Source organism: Danio rerio, chromosome 3 (assembly GCF_049306965.1).
Source record: "Danio rerio strain Tuebingen ecotype United States chromosome 3, GRCz12tu, whole genome shotgun sequence".
Lineage (NCBI taxonomy): Eukaryota > Metazoa > Chordata > Actinopteri > Cypriniformes > Danionidae > Danio > Danio rerio.
Window position 1 is genome coordinate 48652501 of NC_133178.1, and position 23880 is coordinate 48676380.

Consider the following 23880-nt stretch of genomic DNA (forward strand, 5'->3'; position numbering starts at 1 on the left):
TACTCACCCCCCTGTTCTTAGATAGGGTGGCATGGTGGCCCAGTGGTTAGCACTCTTGCCTCACAGCAAGAATGTCACTAGTTAAAGTCCTTATCAGACTAGTCGACATTTCTGTGCGGAGTTTAATTATTTCCCCCAAGCTTGCATGGGGTTCCCTGGTTTCCTCCCACCATCCAGAGACATGCGACAAGTGAATTTACCAATCCAAATTGGCACTATAGATTAACTCTTAGTCAACTATATATCTCTTATAGCAATTCCTACTCGTCAACATCATAACAACCAGTGGAGTTCTTGAGACCTACCAGAGCTCAAATTCCCTTCTTGCCCTTCAAACGGAAGGGAGCCCTGGGCTTGAGGATCTTCTGAGCTCAGGGCCCTCTCCCGGGACAGCATGCCAAACACGCTTTATTATCAATCATCAGCTAAGTGTGACCTCTTGAAGTGTAAGTAAATGTAATGCATATGAGCCCATGGGTGCTGTCCAGTTCTTTCACCTTTGCTTGTAAACTTGTTTGTTTTTTGTTGTTGTCTTGTCGTCACTTATATTCAGTCTAGTTTTATGACTATGCCTATTCTTTGACCGATAAATAAATAGGCATATAATAAAATAAAACTATATCTTTTACTACTATAGATGTTTTATTAAATAACTATTTTTAAATGAAGTAGGCTAACTTTCTTAGCACCCCCTCATATTAGTCAAGCTCACCTAACCACCAGAAAATAATAATAATGTAGTAATAATTAAATAATATTGAGAAGTTTCTGGTCATATTAAATCACCTACAACAAATACGCATTGGCTTTGCTTATTTGCCATTATGCATATGTGTGCTTACTGCAAATAATCAAAGAAAAACTATGCAATTAACATTTTTTTTAAATTATTTAATGTACAGTATGTACATGCAGTACATACATTCACAGAGTGTGTAGTGTACAGTAAGTTTTCCTTTGGCTTAGTCCCTTATTTATCAGGGGTCGCCACAGCGGAATGAACGGAAACTAATCCAGCATATGTTTTACGCAGCGGATGCCCTTCCAGCTGCAACCTAGTACTGGGAAACACACATTTACTCATACACAATGGCCAATGAGGGAAACCAGAGCACCAATGGAAACATACAGAAACATGATGAAAACATGCAAACTCCACACAGAAATGCCAACTGGCCCAGCTCGAACCAACAACCTACAGAAAGTGCACTATTAGAAACATGTTATTGTTTTTTTTGGTTTCTTCCACATTAGGATTTGGATCCATAGCATAGCAAAACAACTACTGTAGCACTAGCTACATGCTAGAATATAACAATGAAGAGAAGAAGGCTGCTCAGATGTTCCATGAAAAACACTTTTTTTAGAGTGGAAATGAGTTTGCTGACACATGAACACCACCGCACACTCCTGCACGTACTTGTGTAAGATTACACACCAAGCACGACCATCCTATCAGCACCTCTGAACACTGAGAAAACACCTCGAGGGAGACACCTTCTGCCACTCCTCATTTTCAGTTAAGATGGGCTGTTTAGTTAGCTGAGTTCACAGAGAGGACATCATGCTGGGATCAAACAAACGGCAGGCCTTCCCAGCATCCACAACACAAATAGCTCCAAAGAAGAGAGGGATAAAGTGAGAGAGGAAAAGCTACAGAGGAGTGAAGCAGTACTACAGCGAGATCAGAGCCATTGGGATTTTTTCTTCTCTCCCTCTCACTCTCTCAGCTGCTGTCTGATTTTCTCTCCTCTCCCCTCCTTCATCCACAATAGATTGGCTTTGAAGGATCTGCCAGGATTCACCAATTAAAGCCGCCGCTAATTTAACTTGTCTGTCATTTCGGTGACAGAAAAAAAAGGTGACAGAAAAAAGACGACGTTTTGTCGGTGGCTGTGAGAGAGATGCTAACAGAGGGAGGGAACGCTTTTCTCCCACGACAAGAAAGCGGTATTTGATGCAGCGGTTGTCTGAAGAAGGACGGGGGTGGGGGGACTCTGTTGTCTGTACTCAGTCTAGCAGCTCATTTTTAATTCGCCAGTTTTGCAGGGCTAACCCATGCTGAGTTAGAAGATCACTCTTTCATTTGCAAGGGACTGCCTTTTATCTATGTCTCCCAAGAGGACCTGCCAGCTGGAGAGAATATAGAGACGGGGAGGAAAAGGAAGCAAGCTCTCGGCACAAAGAAATGGGCGTATACAAAGATATGTGTACATAAACTCAGACACATACACAATGCAGGTAGTGCAAACAGAACAAACACTTCTATGAATAGCTGTCTCAACAAACATTGTGTGACCTTTAAACACCATGCGCCTTCCTTCCTGTAAAGCTGTGATTCCCTTTGCCATTACAACATGTTGCAATCAAGTGCAACATCAAGAATAGTTTCTGTATGATGTTTATATCTGCTAGGTATACATGCAGTTACTGTATCAGTGGGAGGATCTTTGTTCGTGCCTTGGTTTTTACCACTTACACATTAGCACTAAAACATGCCATTGCACTTGTTGATGTCATTCGCTCTCATGGAGGAATTCAGAAATGCACCTTATGCCTTGTTCTTGCATAATTAAAGCTGAACTTCACCACTAATGTTTCACATCCAGCATTTACCAGTAGTTACCAAAATGATCTATTCAAGCATACCCTTTACCTTAAAATGCCATCACTTTTCTAGAAATGGCTACATGTGTTATAATGCCAATACTTACATCCGTCAACAAACAGTCACCTGTCATCCCTCGATGTGGTTTACATCCTGATAAATTTTCATTGACCAATAGTTCCAAAAATGCTCTGTTAACATATGCTCTTTACCTGGACATTGGTGTAACATGTCTATGCTATGCTTATATCATTCAGCAAACATTCATCCCTCACTTACCTAGTGATCCTTTAGGGCAAGGTCTGTCTACAGTCTCCCCCTTCTGGGTGGCAGGCCACTGCACACCTCGGGCTACTCTGGATTCGCACACCTCGATTTCAGGTCCTTGGGGTGGGACACGCAAGGGTCTCCGAGTCACTGGTACAGTGGCAGTAATAGGTCGCAGGTCTGGAGCCTTGTTGATGGCCCCTATCGGGTGAGCTGTGGGTGGCAAAGGTCTAATGGTTGAAGGGAGGGAAGTGGACGTGATAGGTCTTGCTGCAGTGGTGGTGCTGCTGCTCATCTGGGTGGTGACGGGAGGACCTGTGTGTGAGAGAAAGACATACAGAAATGCAAAGAAAATTAAAACTGAGGCAAGTGCTCAAGGCAGAGAAGCAAATGCAGAACACCTATGGAGTCAACCGGGATGTGTGGTTTTGTTTGACAAGGATAAAAAAGAGACAACATAAAAGAAAGGAAAACCTAAATGTTTGATGTCTCTAGCAAAAGGAATATGAGAAAGTTGGTAGAGAGATAACTAAAGCAGCAGGAGCATCTGCCAGACTTTAATGTATGACTATATGTTCCCACATTCCTTGAGAGAATAGATAGAACAAAATGCAGTAGGAGCGAGAGCGAGAAAGAGACATACGTATAATGTTCATGGCAAGAAGATGGGAATTAATAATTGATTAGAAATCTTTTTTTTCTGATCTGACAAAATGCTAATGACCACTGCTAATTAAACCATGAAGTTAATGTATTGAAGTCACAGAAGGGAACACTAACAGAACGTAGACACTTAACAGATCAAACTGTCTGTTAGCCTTTGCCTCCCACTGATCTCACTCTAACCTACCACTTACCAGCAGTGGGATCTGGCGGGCCAAACTCTAGGGGGTAGCGCAGTACATTGTAGTTATTCCAGACATAAAGTTGATTGTCTCGTGGGTTGTAGTCCACAGAAGACACATACTGGTATGGATTGGGGAAGGGTATGTGGACAGGCTCCTCCCTTGCTCGATTGGTGTTGTATGCATACAGCACCAGATCTCCACCTGCTTCGCTGTCATCATCCTGATAAACAGAGCGCACAGCGTAGAGAACACCACATGCCATGAAAGCGTTGGATGCCAGTCGTTTGTCGAAGCTGGTCTCCCATGTTCCCTCAAAGCGCAGAGTGTAGGGGTTAACCTGAAAGAGAAAAGGTTTGTGTTACTATTCTGCTTATTTGATATAACAGAATAATTAGAATACACCACAGTTTTGGAAAGACTATGACTCTTAATGATGATTGTAACCAACATTTAAATCGGATCTCAGTTGAAATTCTGTAACTTGCACTATTTAGTAAAACTGACCTGGCTGACCACCAGTCGGCCATTATTGGCCTCAGTAGCGTAGATTACCCACAGACCATTTTCATCAACTGCAAGGTCAATATCAGACTTGCCACCCCAGCGGTAAGGTGAGGTGTCATGGTAGTTTGCATTGTTGACAATGGCTTCTCCACTCTTGATACGAGTCCGCAAGTCATATTTAACGATGTTGCGTGTGCGTTCCTTGTTGTAAAATACAGCACCATCATACACGACAAAGCCTGTTCCATCCACACGATTTGGCAGCCTGTGGAAAAAGAGTGTGATATTTGAGCTGACTTGCAGTAAGTGTAGCTCTCATTAACTTTTTATTTCTGCTACATTTCAGAAACCTTATTATCTGAGACTAAATGAGGATTCTACACTCTAATATTTCTGTCTAGGGATACTGCCTAGGATAAGTAAGTTAGAAACCTCTTATAATAAGTAACTAATTACTCATTTTAAAATGACTATTGTTATCCACAGAGATGGTCATTGGTTCCTAACACTAAGATCGTCACTCACTTGTAGGTGGTTGTGGCTCGATTCTGCTTGAAGTCTTCCCATGAAGCATACTCGTACAGCATATCTGTGCGGTACGGAGTCCAGGGCATGACGTAAAGACGGTCACCAGACTGCAGGGGATCCTTACACCATGCCCCCGACTGATGCTCCGCCTCCTGCAGCAAACTTGCTGCCTGCACCCTTAATAGAGTCCCAGGACATACAAAGACTGGAGATGTGGAAGAGAGAGAGAGAGAGAGAGAGAGAGTAGGAGGAAGAGAAAGAGAGGGAAATATGAAATAACAAGGAGGGGACAGCAAGAACGCATAGAAGGACGGTGTGATAGAAGAATTGTAGTAATGAAGGGTAAAGAAGGCAATGGGGGACAGTAATATGAAAGAATAAGGCAGCAAGAAAGAGGGGGAGAGAGAAATGGAAGAGAGGACATGAGATAAATGACTGTTCTTCTAATGAAAGAGTGTTAATGTTCATTAGTCAAGTATCTGCACACTGGACTAAAGGCTATGAGGGGAGATGAAACAATCCTGGCTTCAGGTGGAAATTATTTTGGTTTAACCCTGACTCACTTCAATGTCCTTGCTGGAAATTACCGGCTTCAGATAACAGCTAATTGTACATTGTTTCTAAATTGACGAGTCATTTATGGTTGTTAGTCCAGGTTGGTACAGGTTGTTGGCTGTTGATATCTGTTGATATCTAGTTGATGTATTTTGATTGATGCTGACCAATCATCTTGTTAAAGCTGGTCATAGTTGATAAACCACCTTAAAATTTCAGCGAGCCAATTATCTTGTTCTGATGGTAACTTGGTTGGACAGGGTTGGTCATTTATGTCCTTTAGCTGGTCCAACTTTATCAGTGTATTTCCCAAACCTCGGTGTTCCAACCCACTGCAGTGCATATTTTAGAAAGTCCTCTTTCTCTAGGTCACCCAATTTGGTACTTGGATACTCTACCAATGAGCCAATGAGTTAAGACAGGTGTATTGGACAAGATAAACAAATAAATAAATAAATAAAAAACATGCAGTGTTTGTGGTAGCCCAAGACAAGACTTTGACATGTAAAATAACCAATGGGAAATCCTATTACCTTTAAGAAACTCATGAAAATCCCAAGTCCACAGTAAATGTGCCATTAGAGACAAAGCCCAGCTAATGCCCTTACGCTGCTGTAATGCTAGAATGTGTGTTTTTAACATGTTTAGTGTTGAATAAGAATATAGGGAGACCAGTCATGTACTGTAGGAACTGCAATGTTCAAGTTTCATCTGGTAGGAGTTTTTGATCGAGACGCGCACACTTATAGGGACACCAATCTCTGTCTCTATACTCTGAAGGCAGTCATTCACCTGGGATTGGTGTGAATTAGCTGGCTGTTGCAGTTTCTCACTCCCGAACTGAGAGGGCATAGGGACCAGAGAGAATCTATATACTTCTAGTAGGTGTGGGGAAAGGGAGCAGGGGGTGTGTATGGAAAAGAAAGCAGACATCATCAGCACTTTGCTGTCTCAGGAGACACCTCTGAGCATGTACGGATGGTGAGGATATCTCAGCGGGGGATAAGTTAAGGGGTATTCCTGCAGTAGGGTCTGCATGCATGAGACATTCAGGCCTTACGTAGGATAACTACACAAGCCAAAACAATTGCACAACTAAACAAGAATTTCATGTTTACACATGGACATAGAGACAAACATAGCTATAGAAATCTCTTTAAGTTAAGATAAAGGAGTTATTCACCCAGAAGAAACAATAAAAAAAAAAATGTATGTATCGCCACAGCAGAATGAACCGCCAACTTATCCAGCAGGTTTTTACACAGCAGATGTTCTTACAGCCGCAACCCATCTCTGGGAAATTAAATATATATATATATATATATATATATATATATATATATATATATATATATATATATATATATATATATATATATATATATATATATATATAATATATAATAAAATTAATAATATAGAAGAAGAAATAAGCACTTATTCTTCAGGATTTATTGATTATATATTAAATGGTAACCCACACCAATGGATTTTGGTTTGTTAGTAGTCCCACCAGTCTTTACAACTAACTACACCAGCATTACGGTCATGATAAATCTGATTAATCAGGAACATTGTGTTCTTCATTCCATCTCAGCAAACAGCATGGCCTTGATCCAATCTAATCACGATAGTCTAGATCAGTATTTTTCACCACTAATACAAATGCTGAACTTCTAATCTGACTCTTCAATCAGGTCTTAGTAATACTATGGAGATTAATCAGAGAGTTCTACTAGGAAGAGTTTAGGAAGTGTTGGCATGTCTTTGAAAGCAGGAAATACTGTTTTAGCTATTCAAGCTAAATGTGGTTCCAATGAGAAGACCTGGATAGACCAACTTTGTCAAGATAAAATTGACTCATGGTGTTGAAGCTGGGTTTTTTAACACAGGGGTTTCCAAACCTATTTCTAGAGGGCCACTCTCACTCAAGAGTTTAGCTACCCTAATTAAAGGCGACTTAAACTAATCAATTTCTTCAGATTGACTAGAGACTTCAAGGTAAGTATGTTAAAGCTGCCTGAAACTAATGTCTGCAAGCAGCAAATTTTGTCTTTCTTTCTTTCTTTCTTGCTTGCAAAAGGGACTTCTCACAGTACTCAGCAGTCACAGGATGTCAACATAACGTCAGATTGACGCTGTACCACAACATTGTGAAATGTTGTTTTCATTCTGACTGAAAATGAGGTTGACGTCAGAACCCAACGTCAGGCCAATGTCAGTTTCAGACTAATGTTGCATTTTGATTACTTTCTAACGCAACCTAAAAACAACAAAACAATGTCTAATGATGTTACAGCTTGACATTGTGTGAACGTTACCAATATGACGTCTATCAGACGTTGGATTTTGGTTGCCATACCTGTTGAATAAGGGTAATTATTTGATGTCAATATGACGTTGGTTTAAGATGTTGGCATGACAAATTATCAAGTTAATTTCACGTCATTATTGGAGATCAAAATAGTTTTATACTTGGATACTGTCAACCTAAATCTAACCTAATATTAATGCCTTATTCAGAGTGTGTATGCTAGGTATCTTCCCACAGTATGTTCACCTCAGAATATGAACTATTTACACACACTTCACTTGTCACAAACCTATTTTAATTATTTTTTTCTGTTTAATACAAAATACATATTTTGAAGGCCTTTAGAAACCAGCACCCAGTGGCTTAAAAATAAAATGAGAATGCTAGTAATATACACAAATCCTAGCAGACCAGCTGAACCAAATGGGCAATCATCAACATCAGAGAGTTCAAAATTGTTATCCAGCTTTGCCAGCAAAATTCTGCTGCTGGGCGGTATAACTATGCTCATCCTGACACTACCCACAGCACAACTCAGCGTATTTTGTAAAGCAGGGTTGTTTAAATTCCACTCTTTCTCTATAGGCCTGTCAGACTCTCAGAAAATACAGCGACACTCTTCTTATTCATTTAGTCCACTAAAACCATTAGTCACTGAAATGTCGATATACAAATAGGAACAAACAAATCTTCCATCATGCAGTGACAAACACACTCATCTCGGAACTAAAGCATATTAATAGACTCATCTAAGAGAAGGGAGGGAGTGCCTTTCTGAGAGGAATGGTAACACACTGTATTGACCCGTTCTATATGGGTGACCCATAAAACAAAGAATGAGCACCCTGAGTTTCAAAGAAAATTGGGACAAATGCAACACACTGCCAGACACACACTCTCACATGCTCTTCCCACACAATCACACATACATAAACTAAGATGGGTCAGTCTTGTAGAGTCCATGGAAGTAATAGCAACACAGGCTTACTGGAAATACATGTCTCACCAACAATTTTGTTACACTTCCAAGGTCCACTTTGACATACATTTGAGGCAAACATATACCCCAGGTATGTAAAGTACCTAAGCAGTCCCTTGGTAAAATAAAAGCTACAGGGCAGAATGATGACAACAACCTAAAGAAATATACAGGGACAACACATACAGGATTATTGTGATGCAGTTCTTTGCAAAACACTAAATAAATACCACAAAACACCTCAAAGATGTCCATCATATCAAAAATGTTTGTCTATATATCTCAATATGGACAACATTTCTGGTAGTGACTCATTTTTCAAGGTGATGTACTTGTGGTACTTAGGGTAAATCTACTGTATGTGATCACATTGCACTTTTGACTTAAGTTTGCTTTTGAAATTACAATTGATTAACTTTATGGAAAGGTTTGGGTCTGTTGTTCACTGGGGATCTGTACGTCAAGCTCTGCCTAGGCATGGGCCGGTATAACATTCTGATAGTATGATAACATTGGATAAATATATCATGGTTTTACAATATCACAGTATTTGCATTACTGCTCTAATGTTCTTTTTAAATGTCTGGGTATCTTGTAGTAACGTGAAGTTCGGATCATTTTACTGACTTGAACCCTTGAATCTTGTTCATCGAAATGAACTGAATACTTTTTTCAAGTATTTTTGTTCAATTAGCTAAAATAACATTTAATATTACAATGCTTCCAAACACATTTACAACTAGCCCAAATGTTGATCACACTACAAACAAGTCATAACTAGAATGCTACTATCCTAAGAAAAATAAAATAATACTTCATTGTTTAACTTTTGTCTATGATTAACTATGATCACCTCATCTGGCAGGTCTTTAAATTTGAGTTATTCGTTCACCTGACACTGACAGTTCCATATAAGCCTTATCAACACATACATAACCGGAAACACTCATGATTAGTTCACGTTTTGAGTCTTTGGGTTTTTGAGCCATTCGTTCATTACGTGACAGCATTTAAAGAGATGACTCAAAACTGAAGACTCAAGAAATTAACAGATCAAATCTTTTTTTTTTGGGGGGGGGGGCTCTAAATGTATATGATTGGCTTCTGTCTTTTATTTGATGAAGGAACAACTCAAACCGAGGACTTGAGAGAGAAACGGATCCAATCTTTTTTTTTTTTTTTTTTTTTCTGGCTCTAAATGCATATGATTGGCTTCTGTCTTTTATGTGATGAACGAATGACTCAAACCGAGGACTCAAGAGATGAACGGATCAAATATTTTTCCAACTCTAAATGCATATGATTGGCTTTTGTCTTTCATTTAATTAACGAACCAAACAGAGGACTACAGAAATTAAATAAACGAACCAAATCTTGTTTCCAGTACTAAATGCATATGATTGGCTTCTGTTTTTCTTGTGATGAACGAACGACTCAAACCGAGGACTCGAGAGATGAACAGATCAAATCTTTTTCCTGCTCTAAATGCATATGATTGGCTTCTGTCTTTCACATGATGAACAAACGACTTGAACCCGATAGAAGATTGAAAAAAAAATAAAAAATTCTCATCCACCAGCACAAATGTGCACGTGCGAATGAATGAATCACTCCCTGAAAGGACTAATCGTTCTCGAGTCACATAAAATATTTGTTCGAAATGAACGAAGCGTTCAAGAATGACCCATCACTAATATTTTATTTTAAGAAACATTTTGGAAGAGTAAATATGTTAGGCTAAATAATTAAAATGAATTAATTTGTAAACTAGTTTTCGGTGTATGCTGAATATCGCCTTCTCATGGGTGTGTACAAGAAAGATATATGCCTGAAACGTACAACAAAACAAACCCTAAGTCGGGGGTGTCCAAACTCGGTCCTGCAGGGCCGGTGTCCTGCAGAACTTTGCTTCAACATACCTCAACACACCTGCTAGGACATTTCTAGAAAGCCTAGTAAGAGCTTGATTAGCTAGCCCAGGTGTGTCTAATTGGGGTTGGAACTAAACTTTGCAGGACAATGGCCCTCCAGGGCCGAGTTTGGGCACCCCTGCCATAAGTAATGCATTTCAAATTCGCAAAAATGTATGAAGCTTCCTCTAATGAATTCGTCTTCTAAAATCTTCTACTAAATGTACCCGAAGCAATGTATTTCAGGTTTCATAAAAATGTAGGTCAAAGCACATATAGAGCATGGGTTGAATCTTTGAGCCTCACATGCTGGGATGAAAACTCCACACCATGTCACAGGTTTAAAGCTTTCTTCATGCAATCTCAACACAGGAGGATGTAATTAGGTTACACTGAGAAAAGCTCCAGGAAACCTGTCCAAGTGAGTGCTCACCAACATGAAGGCTGATACAAGCAACGCGTCCACAAACACACATTCGCTGCACCATCCCCAGCTGCTGCGTTGTCAACATTCAACAATTGCTGTCCACAAACAGCTCAGCATGCTCTAATTTAAGATAAAGGCTCTCTCTCGCTCGCTCTCTTTCAGTGTCTTGCTACACTAGAGCTTCCTTCTTTCCTGACGCTATTAGGGATGTAATGAAGGGCTTATTATGGTGAATATGATAATTACAGAGGCTTGAGATAGGAATAAGTGTGCATGTGTGGGACTTTTCAGTCCACTGAAAGACTTACTCCCACACACAGAGTGTGACCTGGGAGAATTCATTAAACCTGACCTGTGCTCTCTGGCAGCTCAGTTCCCTACTGTATTCTGGGCTCTGGTTGGCTCTCTTTCTAAAACTCAACTTTTTATAACACATTCCTACCAAGCTATTGGAAAAATGAGCAACATACAGTGTGCAATTATCCTTGTCAATCTACACCGGGCTTAGGTCACTAAACTGTTCTCACCTCGATATCTTGTGGTGTTTTCTGCAATAACACCAGCCTGGTGTGTCACAACTACCTAGACTAAAACCAACTCCCTACTGTTTTTAATCCCTGAGTAAGAAAGGAATTTGCACCTTTACCTATATTAAACACTGAAGATTTGTTTTTTTTTTCAGACTCTGAAGTGTGCTGCCATTCATGGTGCTAATTAGCTTTTTTAGCTAATTGTACAGACAGAACTATCATTAAAACAATACTGTCTTTTAGTCATCTATACTGCTGCCAAACTTCAGAAAACACAACTCTTTTACACCTTAACTGTGTCTCCAAGAAAGCAATTAGATGAAATGGAGACATCAGTTTAGGTTTTGACTGTTCACTTCAGCAAAAGTCTGTCTTTGAAGTGTTTCTTACAGTTGTGACAAGGCATCTATCAAACTATGCTCAGATACCGAAATGATAGTAAAAAAAAATAATAATATAAAAAATTACATTTTTTCTTATGCCACAGAGTTATCCACATCCATTGTGTCCACTGTGTGTACAGTGCCCAGCTACAGTTTATGTCAGAATTATTAGCCTCCCTTTGAATTACTTTTTCTTTTTTAAATATTTCTCAAATGATGTTTAACAGAGCACAGAAATTTCCACTGTATGTCTGATAATATCTTTTTTTATTATTTTTTTTTATCCTGGAGAAAGTCTTATTTATTTATTTATTTATTTATTTATTTATTTATTTATTTATTTATTTATTTATTTATTTATTTATTTTTATTTATTTTTTTCGGCTAAAATAAAAGCAGTTTTTAATTAAAAGATAATAATTTTAGGTCAAATTTATTGGCGCCCTTAAGTTATATATATTTTTTTACAGAACAAACCATTGATATACCATCGATTTAAGCATTTAAACGTCACTTTAAGCTGTATAGAAGTGTAAGATGTATAGAATTTAACTTATAGAAAAACTTATATCTAGTAAAATATTATTTACTGTCATCATGGCAAAGATAAAATAATTAAGTTAATAGAAATTAGTTATTAAAACTAGAAATGTGTTGAAAAAAATCTTCTCTTAGGAAGGAGGAATTTAAAAACGCAATTGCTCGGGGTATAAATGATAATTTTGTCCTATTTCTTACACATCTGGGAACACAATATCGACGACCTAATAGTAACAATTGAAAGGTGTTTAATAAAGGATGTCTTTCACCATTGACAATCATGATAGCCTTATTTAGTACTACTATTCTTTGTATATACTATCAATGCTCTGTAGTTTTATTCCCAACAACTTACTGGCTGTCGTTACCACCTTCCCCAGTGACCTCTTCTGGGCCTCAGAAGCATTTCCATACCAACTGATCACACAAAACGTTACAATACTTTCAATAAAAGCACTATAAAACATGATCAACAATGTTGTCACTTTAGAATTATAAGGTTCTATTTGACATTTTTGTCAAAATTGAGTTAGTGACATTTACATTATGGGAAATGTTAAGACTGTTTATAAAAATAATAAAAAAAAATGTTTTTTAAAAAAGCTCAAAATTAACCTTTTTTTCACAGTTAAAGTTAACAGGTGCTAACATTGTTTTAACTGATGCTCAACACACACAAATCTGTTAAAATCTTAAAAAAAAAAAGAGCTTGAGGATTTCGTGAACCTTTAATGGGGGGTGTGTTTTGCTTTGTGTTCTCTCTCTAAAATCAATCTGCTTAATTTTATGAAGTTAATGCACTGTTATACATGTTGTTAAATTGTATAAATTGTTTTCTGATTTTAATTCTTTAGATGTACTTTTTGACTGCTGACATTTGTTTTAACGATTAAAAGATAATCCATAAAAAAAAAAAAAAAATTAAAAAAAGGTAAATAGATGCCAAAGTCCCAAATGACATCTAGGAGATGAAACTGTATCAAACAAATGCTTAGTCAGTTCTTGAATACTCTTCTCTCTAGTAAAAGCTCCCTGCCTCTAAACAGTTTGACACACTAAAAAGTACAAGAAGTAAATAAAATTGATACAAGTAAACTTAATTCAATTCAATTAACCTTTATTGTTTATGGTGCTTTTACCATGTAGATTGTGTTAAAGCAGCTTAACATAGATGTTCTAGCAAATTGAAACTGTGTCAGTATAGTTTTCAAAGTTGAGGTTCAACTTAGTTCAGTTAAGTGTGGTTAAATTCTCACTGCTGAAAGTCCAAACACTGAAGAGCAAATTTATCAATGTGTACCTCAACAAGTCCCAACCAAGCAAGCCAGTGGCGATAGTGGTTAGGAACAAACTTCATCAACTGACGAAAGTGGAAAAAAAAAAGAAAACCTGACAATTGCTGTATGTATTCATTTAAACCACATTATGTCATTCCAATGACTTTCTTTCCTCTGTAGGACACAGAACCTCTGTCAGTCTTGATGACAAATGACTGCTATTGTACAAAACTAAACACATTTTTTAAAACACTGACTTCAATCTTTCACAGAAAAAGACAGTCGACCATTTGTTTGTTTAGTTTTTTTTTTTGGAATGACATCAGGGGAGTTTCATTTGTGGGTGAACCATCCCTAACAAGTCTCCTGAGCGATCCCTCAAAAATAAAGCTTTCCTCTCTCTGCAGCACCATATACAGCAGATATCAGAGCTTAATATCAACTCAAATATTTCTCAGTAGCTCCACTTCCAATTTCCTAGACATTCAAGTCAAGCTGATACTAACCAGAGAACTCAATTAAGTCTCCTGAGGCCACGACAGAACAAGCTCTGAGCAGAAAAAAAAAAAAAAAAAAAAACTGCGAATAAAACAGAAAATTCCCCGATCAGATGTCAGATACATGATATTCAAGACTTAAAATATCTGAGCTAAGCTTTTCACATTTGATCTAAAATCCAACAGTGTCAACAAATGTCTCAAATGTGCCTGCTTAGTTTAGGAGACACATCTCAGCACCCTGGGCAGAATACCACTGATACAGAAATCAAGTCAAGAACACTGATTCTGAGAGCAATTAAATTGAATTTAAGGTTAAACGGGTGCTAAACAAAACTGTTTTTACATTTTTTTTTTTTGGACTAATTAAATTTAGTTTAAGCAATAAAAGACAATGCATAAAAATTTAAGTAGATACAGTAAAGGAAATTCCACAATTAACTGTCAGAAACATGATCTTTGAATGCTAAAGATATCTAAAATTCAACAAATGTATCTAATATTCCTGCTTAGTTTATAAAAAAAAATAAAAAAAATAAATAAAATATAAAAAAAACTCAGCACAATGGCACTGATATCTAAATCAAGCCAATAACATTGATTCTGAGAACATACCATTAAATTTGAGATTAAAAGGGCCCTAAATATATAGTTTTGTTTTTTTATAATGCGATGTTAAATACTTTAACTGTGTACGTACAATTTTTGACTAATGAAATTTAGTTTAAGCATTAAAAGACAGTCCATAAAATATAAAGTAGATAACGTACAGGAAATTCCTCAATCAAATGTCAGAAACATGATCTTTGAATTCTAAAGATATCTAAAATCCAACAAATGTCTCAAATATTTCTGCTTAGTTTAGAAGAAACATCTCAGCACAATAGTTTGAATGGCACTGCTGTATGAATCAAGCCAAGAACACTGATTCTAAGAGCAATACAATGGAACTTGAGGTTAAATGGGACCTAATATAACTGTTTACATACATTTTTGACCAATGAAATTTAGTTTAAGCATCAAAAGACGATCCATAAAATATAAAGTATATACCTAAATTCCACAATTACATATCAGAAACATGATCTTTTAATTTCAAAGATATCTAAAATCCAATAAATATCTTAAATATTCCTGCTTAGTTTAGGAGAAACATCTGAGCATACTAGACTGGATTCCTCTGATTTATAAATCAAGCCAAGAATACCGATTCGGAGGGCAATAAAATTAAATTTGAGGATACAGGGCCCTAACCATATAGTTGAATATATTTGTTGCAATGTAATTTAACTATTTACAGCTTTTCAACTGCTGGCACTCAGTTTACCATTAACAGACCATCCGTGAAAATTAAAATTGATACAGGAAATTCAACAATTAAATGATCTTTGAATACTACTATTCTTAAAATCCCCCCAAAAAATATCTCAAATATTCTTGCTTAGTTTAGAAGAAATATCAAACTGACTACACGTTTGTTATGTTAGAGGAATTCCATTATAACGACATGTATTCTTGCATTCTTGATTGTTGGTGGTTCTCCCTGTTGTCAAGAGGTTTTTAATTAATTTTTTATTTTATTTTATTTTATTCATTATTATTTTTTTTACTGTTGGTCATAAGTTGGCATAAAAAAATAAATAAATAAATTTAAAAAAAATATATACATGTTACTGGCAATGTGTGAAATCTGGCATTTCTGCTATAGAATGTCAAGGAAATATAGAATGTCAAGGAGATTAGTCATAGAATACCTAAAATCGAATGTCAAACTATGAAATGATTTCTACTTTATACATTGCCTAGGCATTCTATAGAATGCAGAGTTGCCGTACTGCAAAGTATGTAACAGGCCTACCCCTGCCATTTTCCCCACTACTAATGATGGCGGTGGCACTTGGGTCATTGTTTGATGATGGCAAATGAAGTGAGTCTTGAAAGTTTTTGTAAGATAGCATTTTGCTGGTATGAGGTTCAACTATCACATCACAGATAAAATTGTAACAAACACTAAAATCTCAGTTTTGCTATCATTGTTTTTCCGGTAAGAACATCATATACTTTATTTTGTATTCCTTCCTCTTCAAAATAAGTAATGATTAGAGCCAGCGAGAATTTGCCTTCATTTTTTTGCTATTTCTGCTGAGAGTTTTGTAAAAAGTCTGCGGATTTATGCAGAATGAATTTGGCAGTATCATAACTAAAAACTTAATATATGACATAAAAAGCAGTGTTTTCAACTTGTTTACACTGCAAATCCAATTAGATCCACTTATTTGATTGACAAAGGAGGTGCCTCCTATAATATATCTACTAGAAGACAGAAAATATTACTCTACAAACTGTATTGTAAATAAATCATATTAACATTTTCATTTTAGTTATTATTTGTACTGACATAGACATAAAAAAAAAAATCTGAAAAAATATTAATTTACCCAAATAAATAAATAGACTCGGTGCCAAAAAATCTGCTGATTTCTGAGTGTCCAGATTCCGTATAAGTCTAATGATGAACTATAAAGGCTTATGAAATTAAAATTTTGCATAAATTAAACTTTTCATTCTACATAATGCCTAGGAATTGTATAGAATGCGTAGAAGAATTATGCAGCATCTTTACAAAAAAAAACTTACATTTTATACTTTATACCTAAACCATCAGACAGTCAATACATTTCTTAGGCATTCTATAGGATACAGAGATTTTACACATTGCCGCTAACATGCATAAGGTACACATTTAATACCTTCTAGTATTGTAAAAAAATTGTGTGTTGATGATTTCATTGCGTGTTGATGTAGATGCATTTTTAGTCTGTGATTAAACCGCCACCCCAGAGAGAAAATATTGAAGTGTTTACATCTGTATAATTATAAATATTGGTAACACTTAAATTTGATGGTCCAATTGAGTAATAACAATTGAGGAAAACAAGGATGGGATAATTAAAAACTGTTTCTTTCCTCAGGAAAGAAGAGTTGCGTGTCCTTTTATGTTGCTAACCCCTTAAATCATGCCGTGTGAAATGAGTTTTGACTGAAAATAACATTAGCGATCGCCTACAGCCAGTGAGAGAGCAGCATTTACTTGTGTGTGTGTGTGTGTGTGTGTACCTGCAGGCCAGCGGGAGGTTGAGGGAGAAGGAACAAAATGCTAGCCCAGATAGTCATGCATTGTGAAAATATCTGACACGATAATTTTGAAAATCATGCAGTCTGAACTCAGAACTACTTGGCATGTAGATACAATACAACTGAATTAAACAATCGGACCATCAAAATAAAGTGTGACCTAAGTATTATATGTATAGGTGACGTTGGGCGTTGCCGCAGTGCATTGTGGATCCATCGGCGCCAACTCAGTAGCGTTGTTCGCTGCAAAAGTTGGGGCTTTTTCAACTTTTCAAGCCTCGACGGAAGCGTCAGCCAATCAGAACGCTATATACAAATACACCAGCACACACAGTAGCCGATTGCTGACTAATTTCATTGGCTGACACAGCTATGATGATCTCGTCAGCCCCAACTTCATACATGACCTCTGTCAAGCGTTGACGCTGAAGCCCTGAGTGAATGGGGCATTACTATGTGTACTATGTTCAAAAAGTTGAGCTTATTTTGGTTTTCTTAAACATATTAAGGTAAGCAGGCAAAGGTTTCTCTCATACTCTCTCTCACACATATAATACTTCATATACAATCCAGAAACTAAGCTTATTTTGCACTGCTACTGATGATCAGCAGGAAAAAAAGACAAATTACACCTATTCCCAAGAGTGAAAATCACCAACAATAAAGAATGAATGATTATATGGTGTCACAGCTTTGCAATCAACAGATGTGATTATAATGAACCTCAATAGGGCAAAAGCAGCCACTAACATAATGAAAGGATTGTAAAATTGCCAAGAGTGTATTGTTGAGTTAAGTCTCAAAGCTTTTTCTCAAAATGCATGTCAAAATAATGTCACAAAAAAAAAAAAAAAAAAAAAACATTCCATTTGCTGAAACACAGTGAAGAATGTGGCCATATTTAGTCTCAAAATCACCCCAGAGTTGATGAAAACATCCCCAACAACACCACACAAGGGTTAAACTCTACATAAACTTTTACATAATTTTCATAAGCAGCATTTGATGAGAAATGATCTACAGATGAAGAAGGAAAATGAGTGAGCAGTCAGGTGTGTGCGAGAGTATCAGGGCTCCTCCAGGCCGTCCCGCTGTGGCGTCTAACTGTCTGGCCTCACCGCTGAGAACATGCTGCTTAATTGAATCCTACACCTGTTACTGGCAGGTACAAAGTGCTGCCAACAGGGGGCATAGCTATGTGTGGCACTGGGCATCCTCTTCAAAGCTGAACGGGTCATTGTGTGCTTAATTATGTCAGTGAGTGTGTGCTGAGAGTCAGTGTGAGAGAAAGAGAGAGAGAGAAACAGATGTAGACAGAAGGTGCAAAACACTGCTGTTTTGTGCATCTGCGTGTGAGAGAGAAAGACTGTTAAAGGCTGTTAATAAGTGTTGCTGTGTGCTTGGAAGAAAAGAAAGAAAGAGAGAGGGAGGGAGGGATGAAAAAAGGCGAAGGATCGGAGGTTATTCCTGTGAAATGAGAATTAGGATTGAGTTAATCTGATTAAGGCTAGAAGGGCTCCCAGGTTGTGTCCTGGACAGCAAAGGGTTAGCAGCAAAACAGAAAAAGATCATGCTCCTTCACCAAAACAGAAACAAGTTGTGCTATGTGGAGTCTACGTACATGTAAACACAGATACACCCATCTCAAGAAACAAAACAAAAGAAAACAAACATCTACATGCTTCAAGAACACACAAACCTGCATGTATCGGTACCCAAACATAAATACCAACGCAAATCTCACAGCAATTTGTACGTTTTTGATTTAGTGGCTAATGTTATTAATGTGTACAGTTTCATTCAAAGATTTTAAGTATGATTTGCTTCCCCAGAGTGACAGTTGGGTTAAGGGGTGGAGTTTGGGGACACGTGTCCTTAAAAAAAAAAAAAAAAAAAAAAAAAAATGTATGCTTCTTCCTGATGAATTGTATAAATTAGCCACTTTACTTACAAAGTGTACTGTAAAATAGTCGCAGTTCATTGTGATATTGGGCAGCAAATACTTTATATAGACATACTGGGTATTTTCAACCCCATACACCCCCCACTTTGACTTACTGGCTAATTTGTATGAATCTTATTCATACTATTTAGTACAATTTGCTCATCACCTAATGACATTTGGTTTTAGGGCTTGGATTTGAAGCTATGCTACCCCTGCTGAACTGCTTAAACCAGCCCATGATTGTTTGCATGATTTAGCTGGTGTATCAGCCTAGTTTTAGAAGGGTTTTGGCTATTTTAAGGCTGGTCTTGGCTTGGCTTGGAGCTGATCAGCTAAAACCAGCTTGAAATGTCCAAAACCAGCTATGACCAGCTTAATCTAGGCTGGTCAAACTAGCTTTATCTGGCATTAGCTGGTCATTTTTAAGCCTGACCAGCTAAGACCTGGCTGGACATGGCTAAAAACCAGCCTGGAAAATGGCCCAAACCCCTCTAAAACCAGGCTGGTTGACCAGCTAAAACCAGCCAACCAGCTTATAGGCTGGTTTAAGCAGTTTATTTTTTAGCAAGAACAGCTCCTTTAAAAAGAATAATAAAATAAAAAAATCTTTTCATGCGACTGAAATTGTATGAATTTGTACAAACTGGCCACTTTTTTGACAACAATATGGTTATTTTTGCTCATATGATCAGACTGTATGTGTACATTTTGACCCCATAGATATTAGACTGCTACTGCCAAGTGTTGGAAGGTCAGCACTTCACTAAATAGATGTCATGTTGTTCTGATTGAGTGGTTGTTTACATAAATGGATAGGACATGCCAAAATAAATGAAAGTTAAAGTCTAAGTATAGCTGGCTTCAAAGTCTTTGAAAAGAACCATGCCGGGCTATATGTTGCTTCCTTACCAGACAATGATCTATGAAGACATCAAAAATGCAGGACTAGTGACTGGCTTCTAGATGTAAGAAAGTAAACAAACACTAGCTACACTGAGAAAAAAAAAAATCTGTTATTAACGTTTTTTTTTTTTTTTTTTTTTTTTCCAACAGCTGGGGTGCCGAAAAAAACTTTAAAATGATGACCGTTTAATTACGGTACCTACTCAATAGGTACAGCATTTGAATTTAAACATACTACTTGGCCATTAGAAAAGTATGCTCTTTACAGTATGTGAGCAGTATGAATGAAATTCAGACGTACTTTATCCACTATTTTGTCATGATCACGTGACGTACCCGCGTCAGTTAAGACGCTTCACTCCCATTCATGAATTTTCTTGCGGGGTATCATGAGATGCATAGGATGCACACTTCAGAATCTTGTTGCAAGTAGTAAGTTATCCGGGTACTTCTCGGATACTGATTTTCAAATTTCATGAATTCAGACTTACTACTCGATTCACATACTGATTTTAGCATTCTATATAGTATAGGATGCAATATTGGTCACAGCCTGTGTGACCTACACTATTTGTCAACATAACAGTTGGGCTAGACTGTGTTATTAGCCATGTTTCCATCCTAATGTGTAGAAAATCTTTTCAAGTGTTATTTAAAGAAAAAAATCTATTTTCTTCTAGTTGTTACAGCGGCTGTCTGTAGTTTGGGCAACCTAGTAACCAACAGCAGATAAGGCACCATCAGTGGAAACAGCTTATTAGCAAAGTCCCTTTAAGGCAAGTCATTTTACTCAGCGGCAATCTTTAAAATGCCTCTCGGGCATTCTGTTTAAATGGGGAAACTGTTTCTCCAAAACTGTTAGCCAAGCTTATGACTACATTACATACTTGGAATTACCAATAAAATTAAACAACAACTGTCTTTTAAATTTAATTTTTAAAAGTTTGAATCAAACAAGATCTGCATTTTTTTTTTTTTTTTTTTTAGGTTGCCCAAGCACATATGCACTCGAATGGAACAAGATCACGACGCCAACCTCATTTATGGCTATTATACATATTATTATTCTCAGGATAATCATCACCTGATTGAGCTGCTCTTCTGAAGTCATTCACAACTTTGTCCTGATGGCGAATCTCCTCCAGAAATGAAAGTCACTCTTTGTTTACAAGTTTGTGGGCGTTTGAGTAGTTGCTGCTATCATGCGATTAGATGGACTGTACCTCGGATTAGTTTCATACAGATTACAAAACCAAACAACTTGTGTTTTCAAGTGTAGTTGGTTCATTTTAACATGCAGATGGCAAGCTTTAAGTGGATATATTACTTATTTCTGTGAAGCAAGCATTAGCTAAGATTCCAGTGCTTTTGTTTACCATATAAAGTGTCGTAAAAGCACACGTCTGGTCTGAGCTTCTCCCAAGGAGAATGGTCAATCTACGGCTAGCAATGTTTGGCCCCTGTACTAGTTGGCAGGGTTTCATTCGCCATATTGACCGGTTCACTTTTCCCCATTCAAAACAATACAAGGGGCTTGTCTTGTGTATTCTAAAGTCTTTGTTATTAGTTATATTGGGGATAACTTTGTTTCTTCAGTAAATGTGTTTCCATCACCCATTATTTACAGTTTATCAAACCCAAAAACACCTCAAACAAGCATACTAATTTTATTTTGAGGATTAAGAAATTTTATTAGATTTTTTTTAAGTTTATTCAGAATAATGTGCCTTTGAAGAGGCTGAAGGAAAACTCAACTATCAATAAATATGCTAGCCTTTCTGTCAGGATATAAAGCTTCCCAGATGTGGCATTGGTTGTCATTCTTTTTGGCACACTATATTAGATAAAACAGATAAATAATTGAGTGTGTCCCAACTCCCATTGTGATCCAGAAATCACCCTCTGTCAAATATTCAGGCCTTACCCAACATATTCCTTTCTTATGTAGAATACACACACCCTCACACTCATTCACACCAAAGATATTCTGAACAGTGTCACTGTGTCATTTTGGCTTTACAATGCAAGCTAATGGAATTCTTTTTTTTTTTTTTTTCTGTGCTTCAAAGTACCTTGCTTTTTTGTGTTCCATATTATAGGGGTTTAGAATAACATATGAAGGGGAGTAAATCACAGTAAATGATGACAGTAACTGATGGCAAAATCACACTTTGAAATAAAATTATAATATAAAAAGTCTCTAGGCTTTTCCATTTCCCTAAACAATGACTTTTTGTAGTCTATTTAAGCTGACTCTTGCCAATTTTATACATTTTCATCATGAAAGAATAAAAAAGTGTAGCCTGGAGTGTGGATGTGAGTTTAAATCTATGATTGCATTTGCATGCACATTCCCAACTCGATTGTGCTAGTCAACCGTTTATAAGATTGAGATTAAAATAATTAGATTGTCACAGCTATGACGTTGGTTTAAGATGTTGGCTCAAAGATTTGATTGGATTTTAGTCGCTTTAACACAACCTAGTTATATATATATATATATATATATATATATATATATATATATATATATATATATATATATATATATATATATATATATATATATATATATATATATATATATATATATATATATATATATAAATATAGATGTCGTTATTGGACATCAAAATAACGTCCACAGGAGGAGGTCCATAGGAGGAGGTAAGCGATCGGCTGGTAAGCACAAAAAGGAACGATCTCATACCACTCCGTAGCGTTCATTTTAAAGACAAAATGCAGCCACACCATATCTGTAAACATTGGGAGGTGAAAATAAGATATATGCCCACCATAACAAGGGATGCACATGTCTAATGTTATAATCAAAGCATTTGATTGTTTTTCTAACTTTTTGTGCTCATTTAGGATGAAATTAGTTGTGTTTAATAAACACCCCACTTACATCGACAACTTTAGATATTATTATTATTATTATTATTATTATTATATATATATTTTTTTTAAATATTATTACTAATTGTGTGTATGTCTGTTTAAACGCACCCAAAACGCGTGTAAAGAGTCCTATGAAGCGCGTCAGCTGACAGTCATGCACTGCTATATGAGTGTTTTGAGGATTGCATATGTAGGGGAGACGGCACCTGTAATGAAAATAGAGAGTATTTTTGCCGATTTTATATTTACTTCAAAGTGTTTTCTCACCTAAACAAAGTGAAAGCACACAGAACAGACTCAAGTTTAAGAGCAAGAGGCGGCCCCTGGTGGTTCAGCGGTGTGGGTTGTGTATAGGGAGGCTCTTTAATGTTTATATGCCACCCTTCAGAGAAAGACAGAAAATACGGGAGAAATACGGGAATATACCTTCACAGGATGATAGCGGGATAAAACTATATAATACGGGACAAGCCCGAGAAAAACAGGAGGGATGACAGGTATTAGCCGTACTTACTTCTGGCTACATAATTCGCGATCTCTAGAATTGCATATGGGGCTACGTTTACAGAATGAGCCTGTGTTGCAATAATAGTTATTGTGAAATGTGCTATACAATTAAACTTGAATTGAATTATAATACCTTTTTGATATTTTGGCAGTCAAAAGGGCATCCATGTGTGGATGCCAAAAAGACGTCAACATTTTGACATAAAATTAATTCCCTTTTTTTCAGACTTCAATTTAATGCAGTTTTGACATCATGGTGCCCACTGGGTTATAAAGTCATGTAAACACTGTTTACTTGCATTGATGAGTTATTGCTTGCATG

The 23880-nt window shown here is 36.9% G+C and overlaps 1 protein-coding gene across 4 annotated transcripts in view; it reads right to left on the reverse strand.

The window, feature by feature from the left end:
- The window catches only part of adgrl1a (adhesion G protein-coupled receptor L1a), a 377800-nt gene that overhangs the window by 75872 nt on the left and 278048 nt on the right, over nt 1-23880 (reverse strand). For all 4 annotated transcript variants that reach the window (XM_068219411.2, XM_068219413.2, XM_021474721.3 and 1 more), the window contains 4 exons: nt 4753-4960; nt 4228-4492; nt 3733-4060; nt 2888-3190 (listed from right to left, as the gene is read on the reverse strand). In XM_068219411.2, coding sequence (XP_068075512.1) covers nt 2888-3190; nt 3733-4060; nt 4228-4492; nt 4753-4960 — 1104 coding nt within the window. The remainder of the gene's footprint in view (nt 1-2887; nt 3191-3732; nt 4061-4227; nt 4493-4752; nt 4961-23880) is intronic.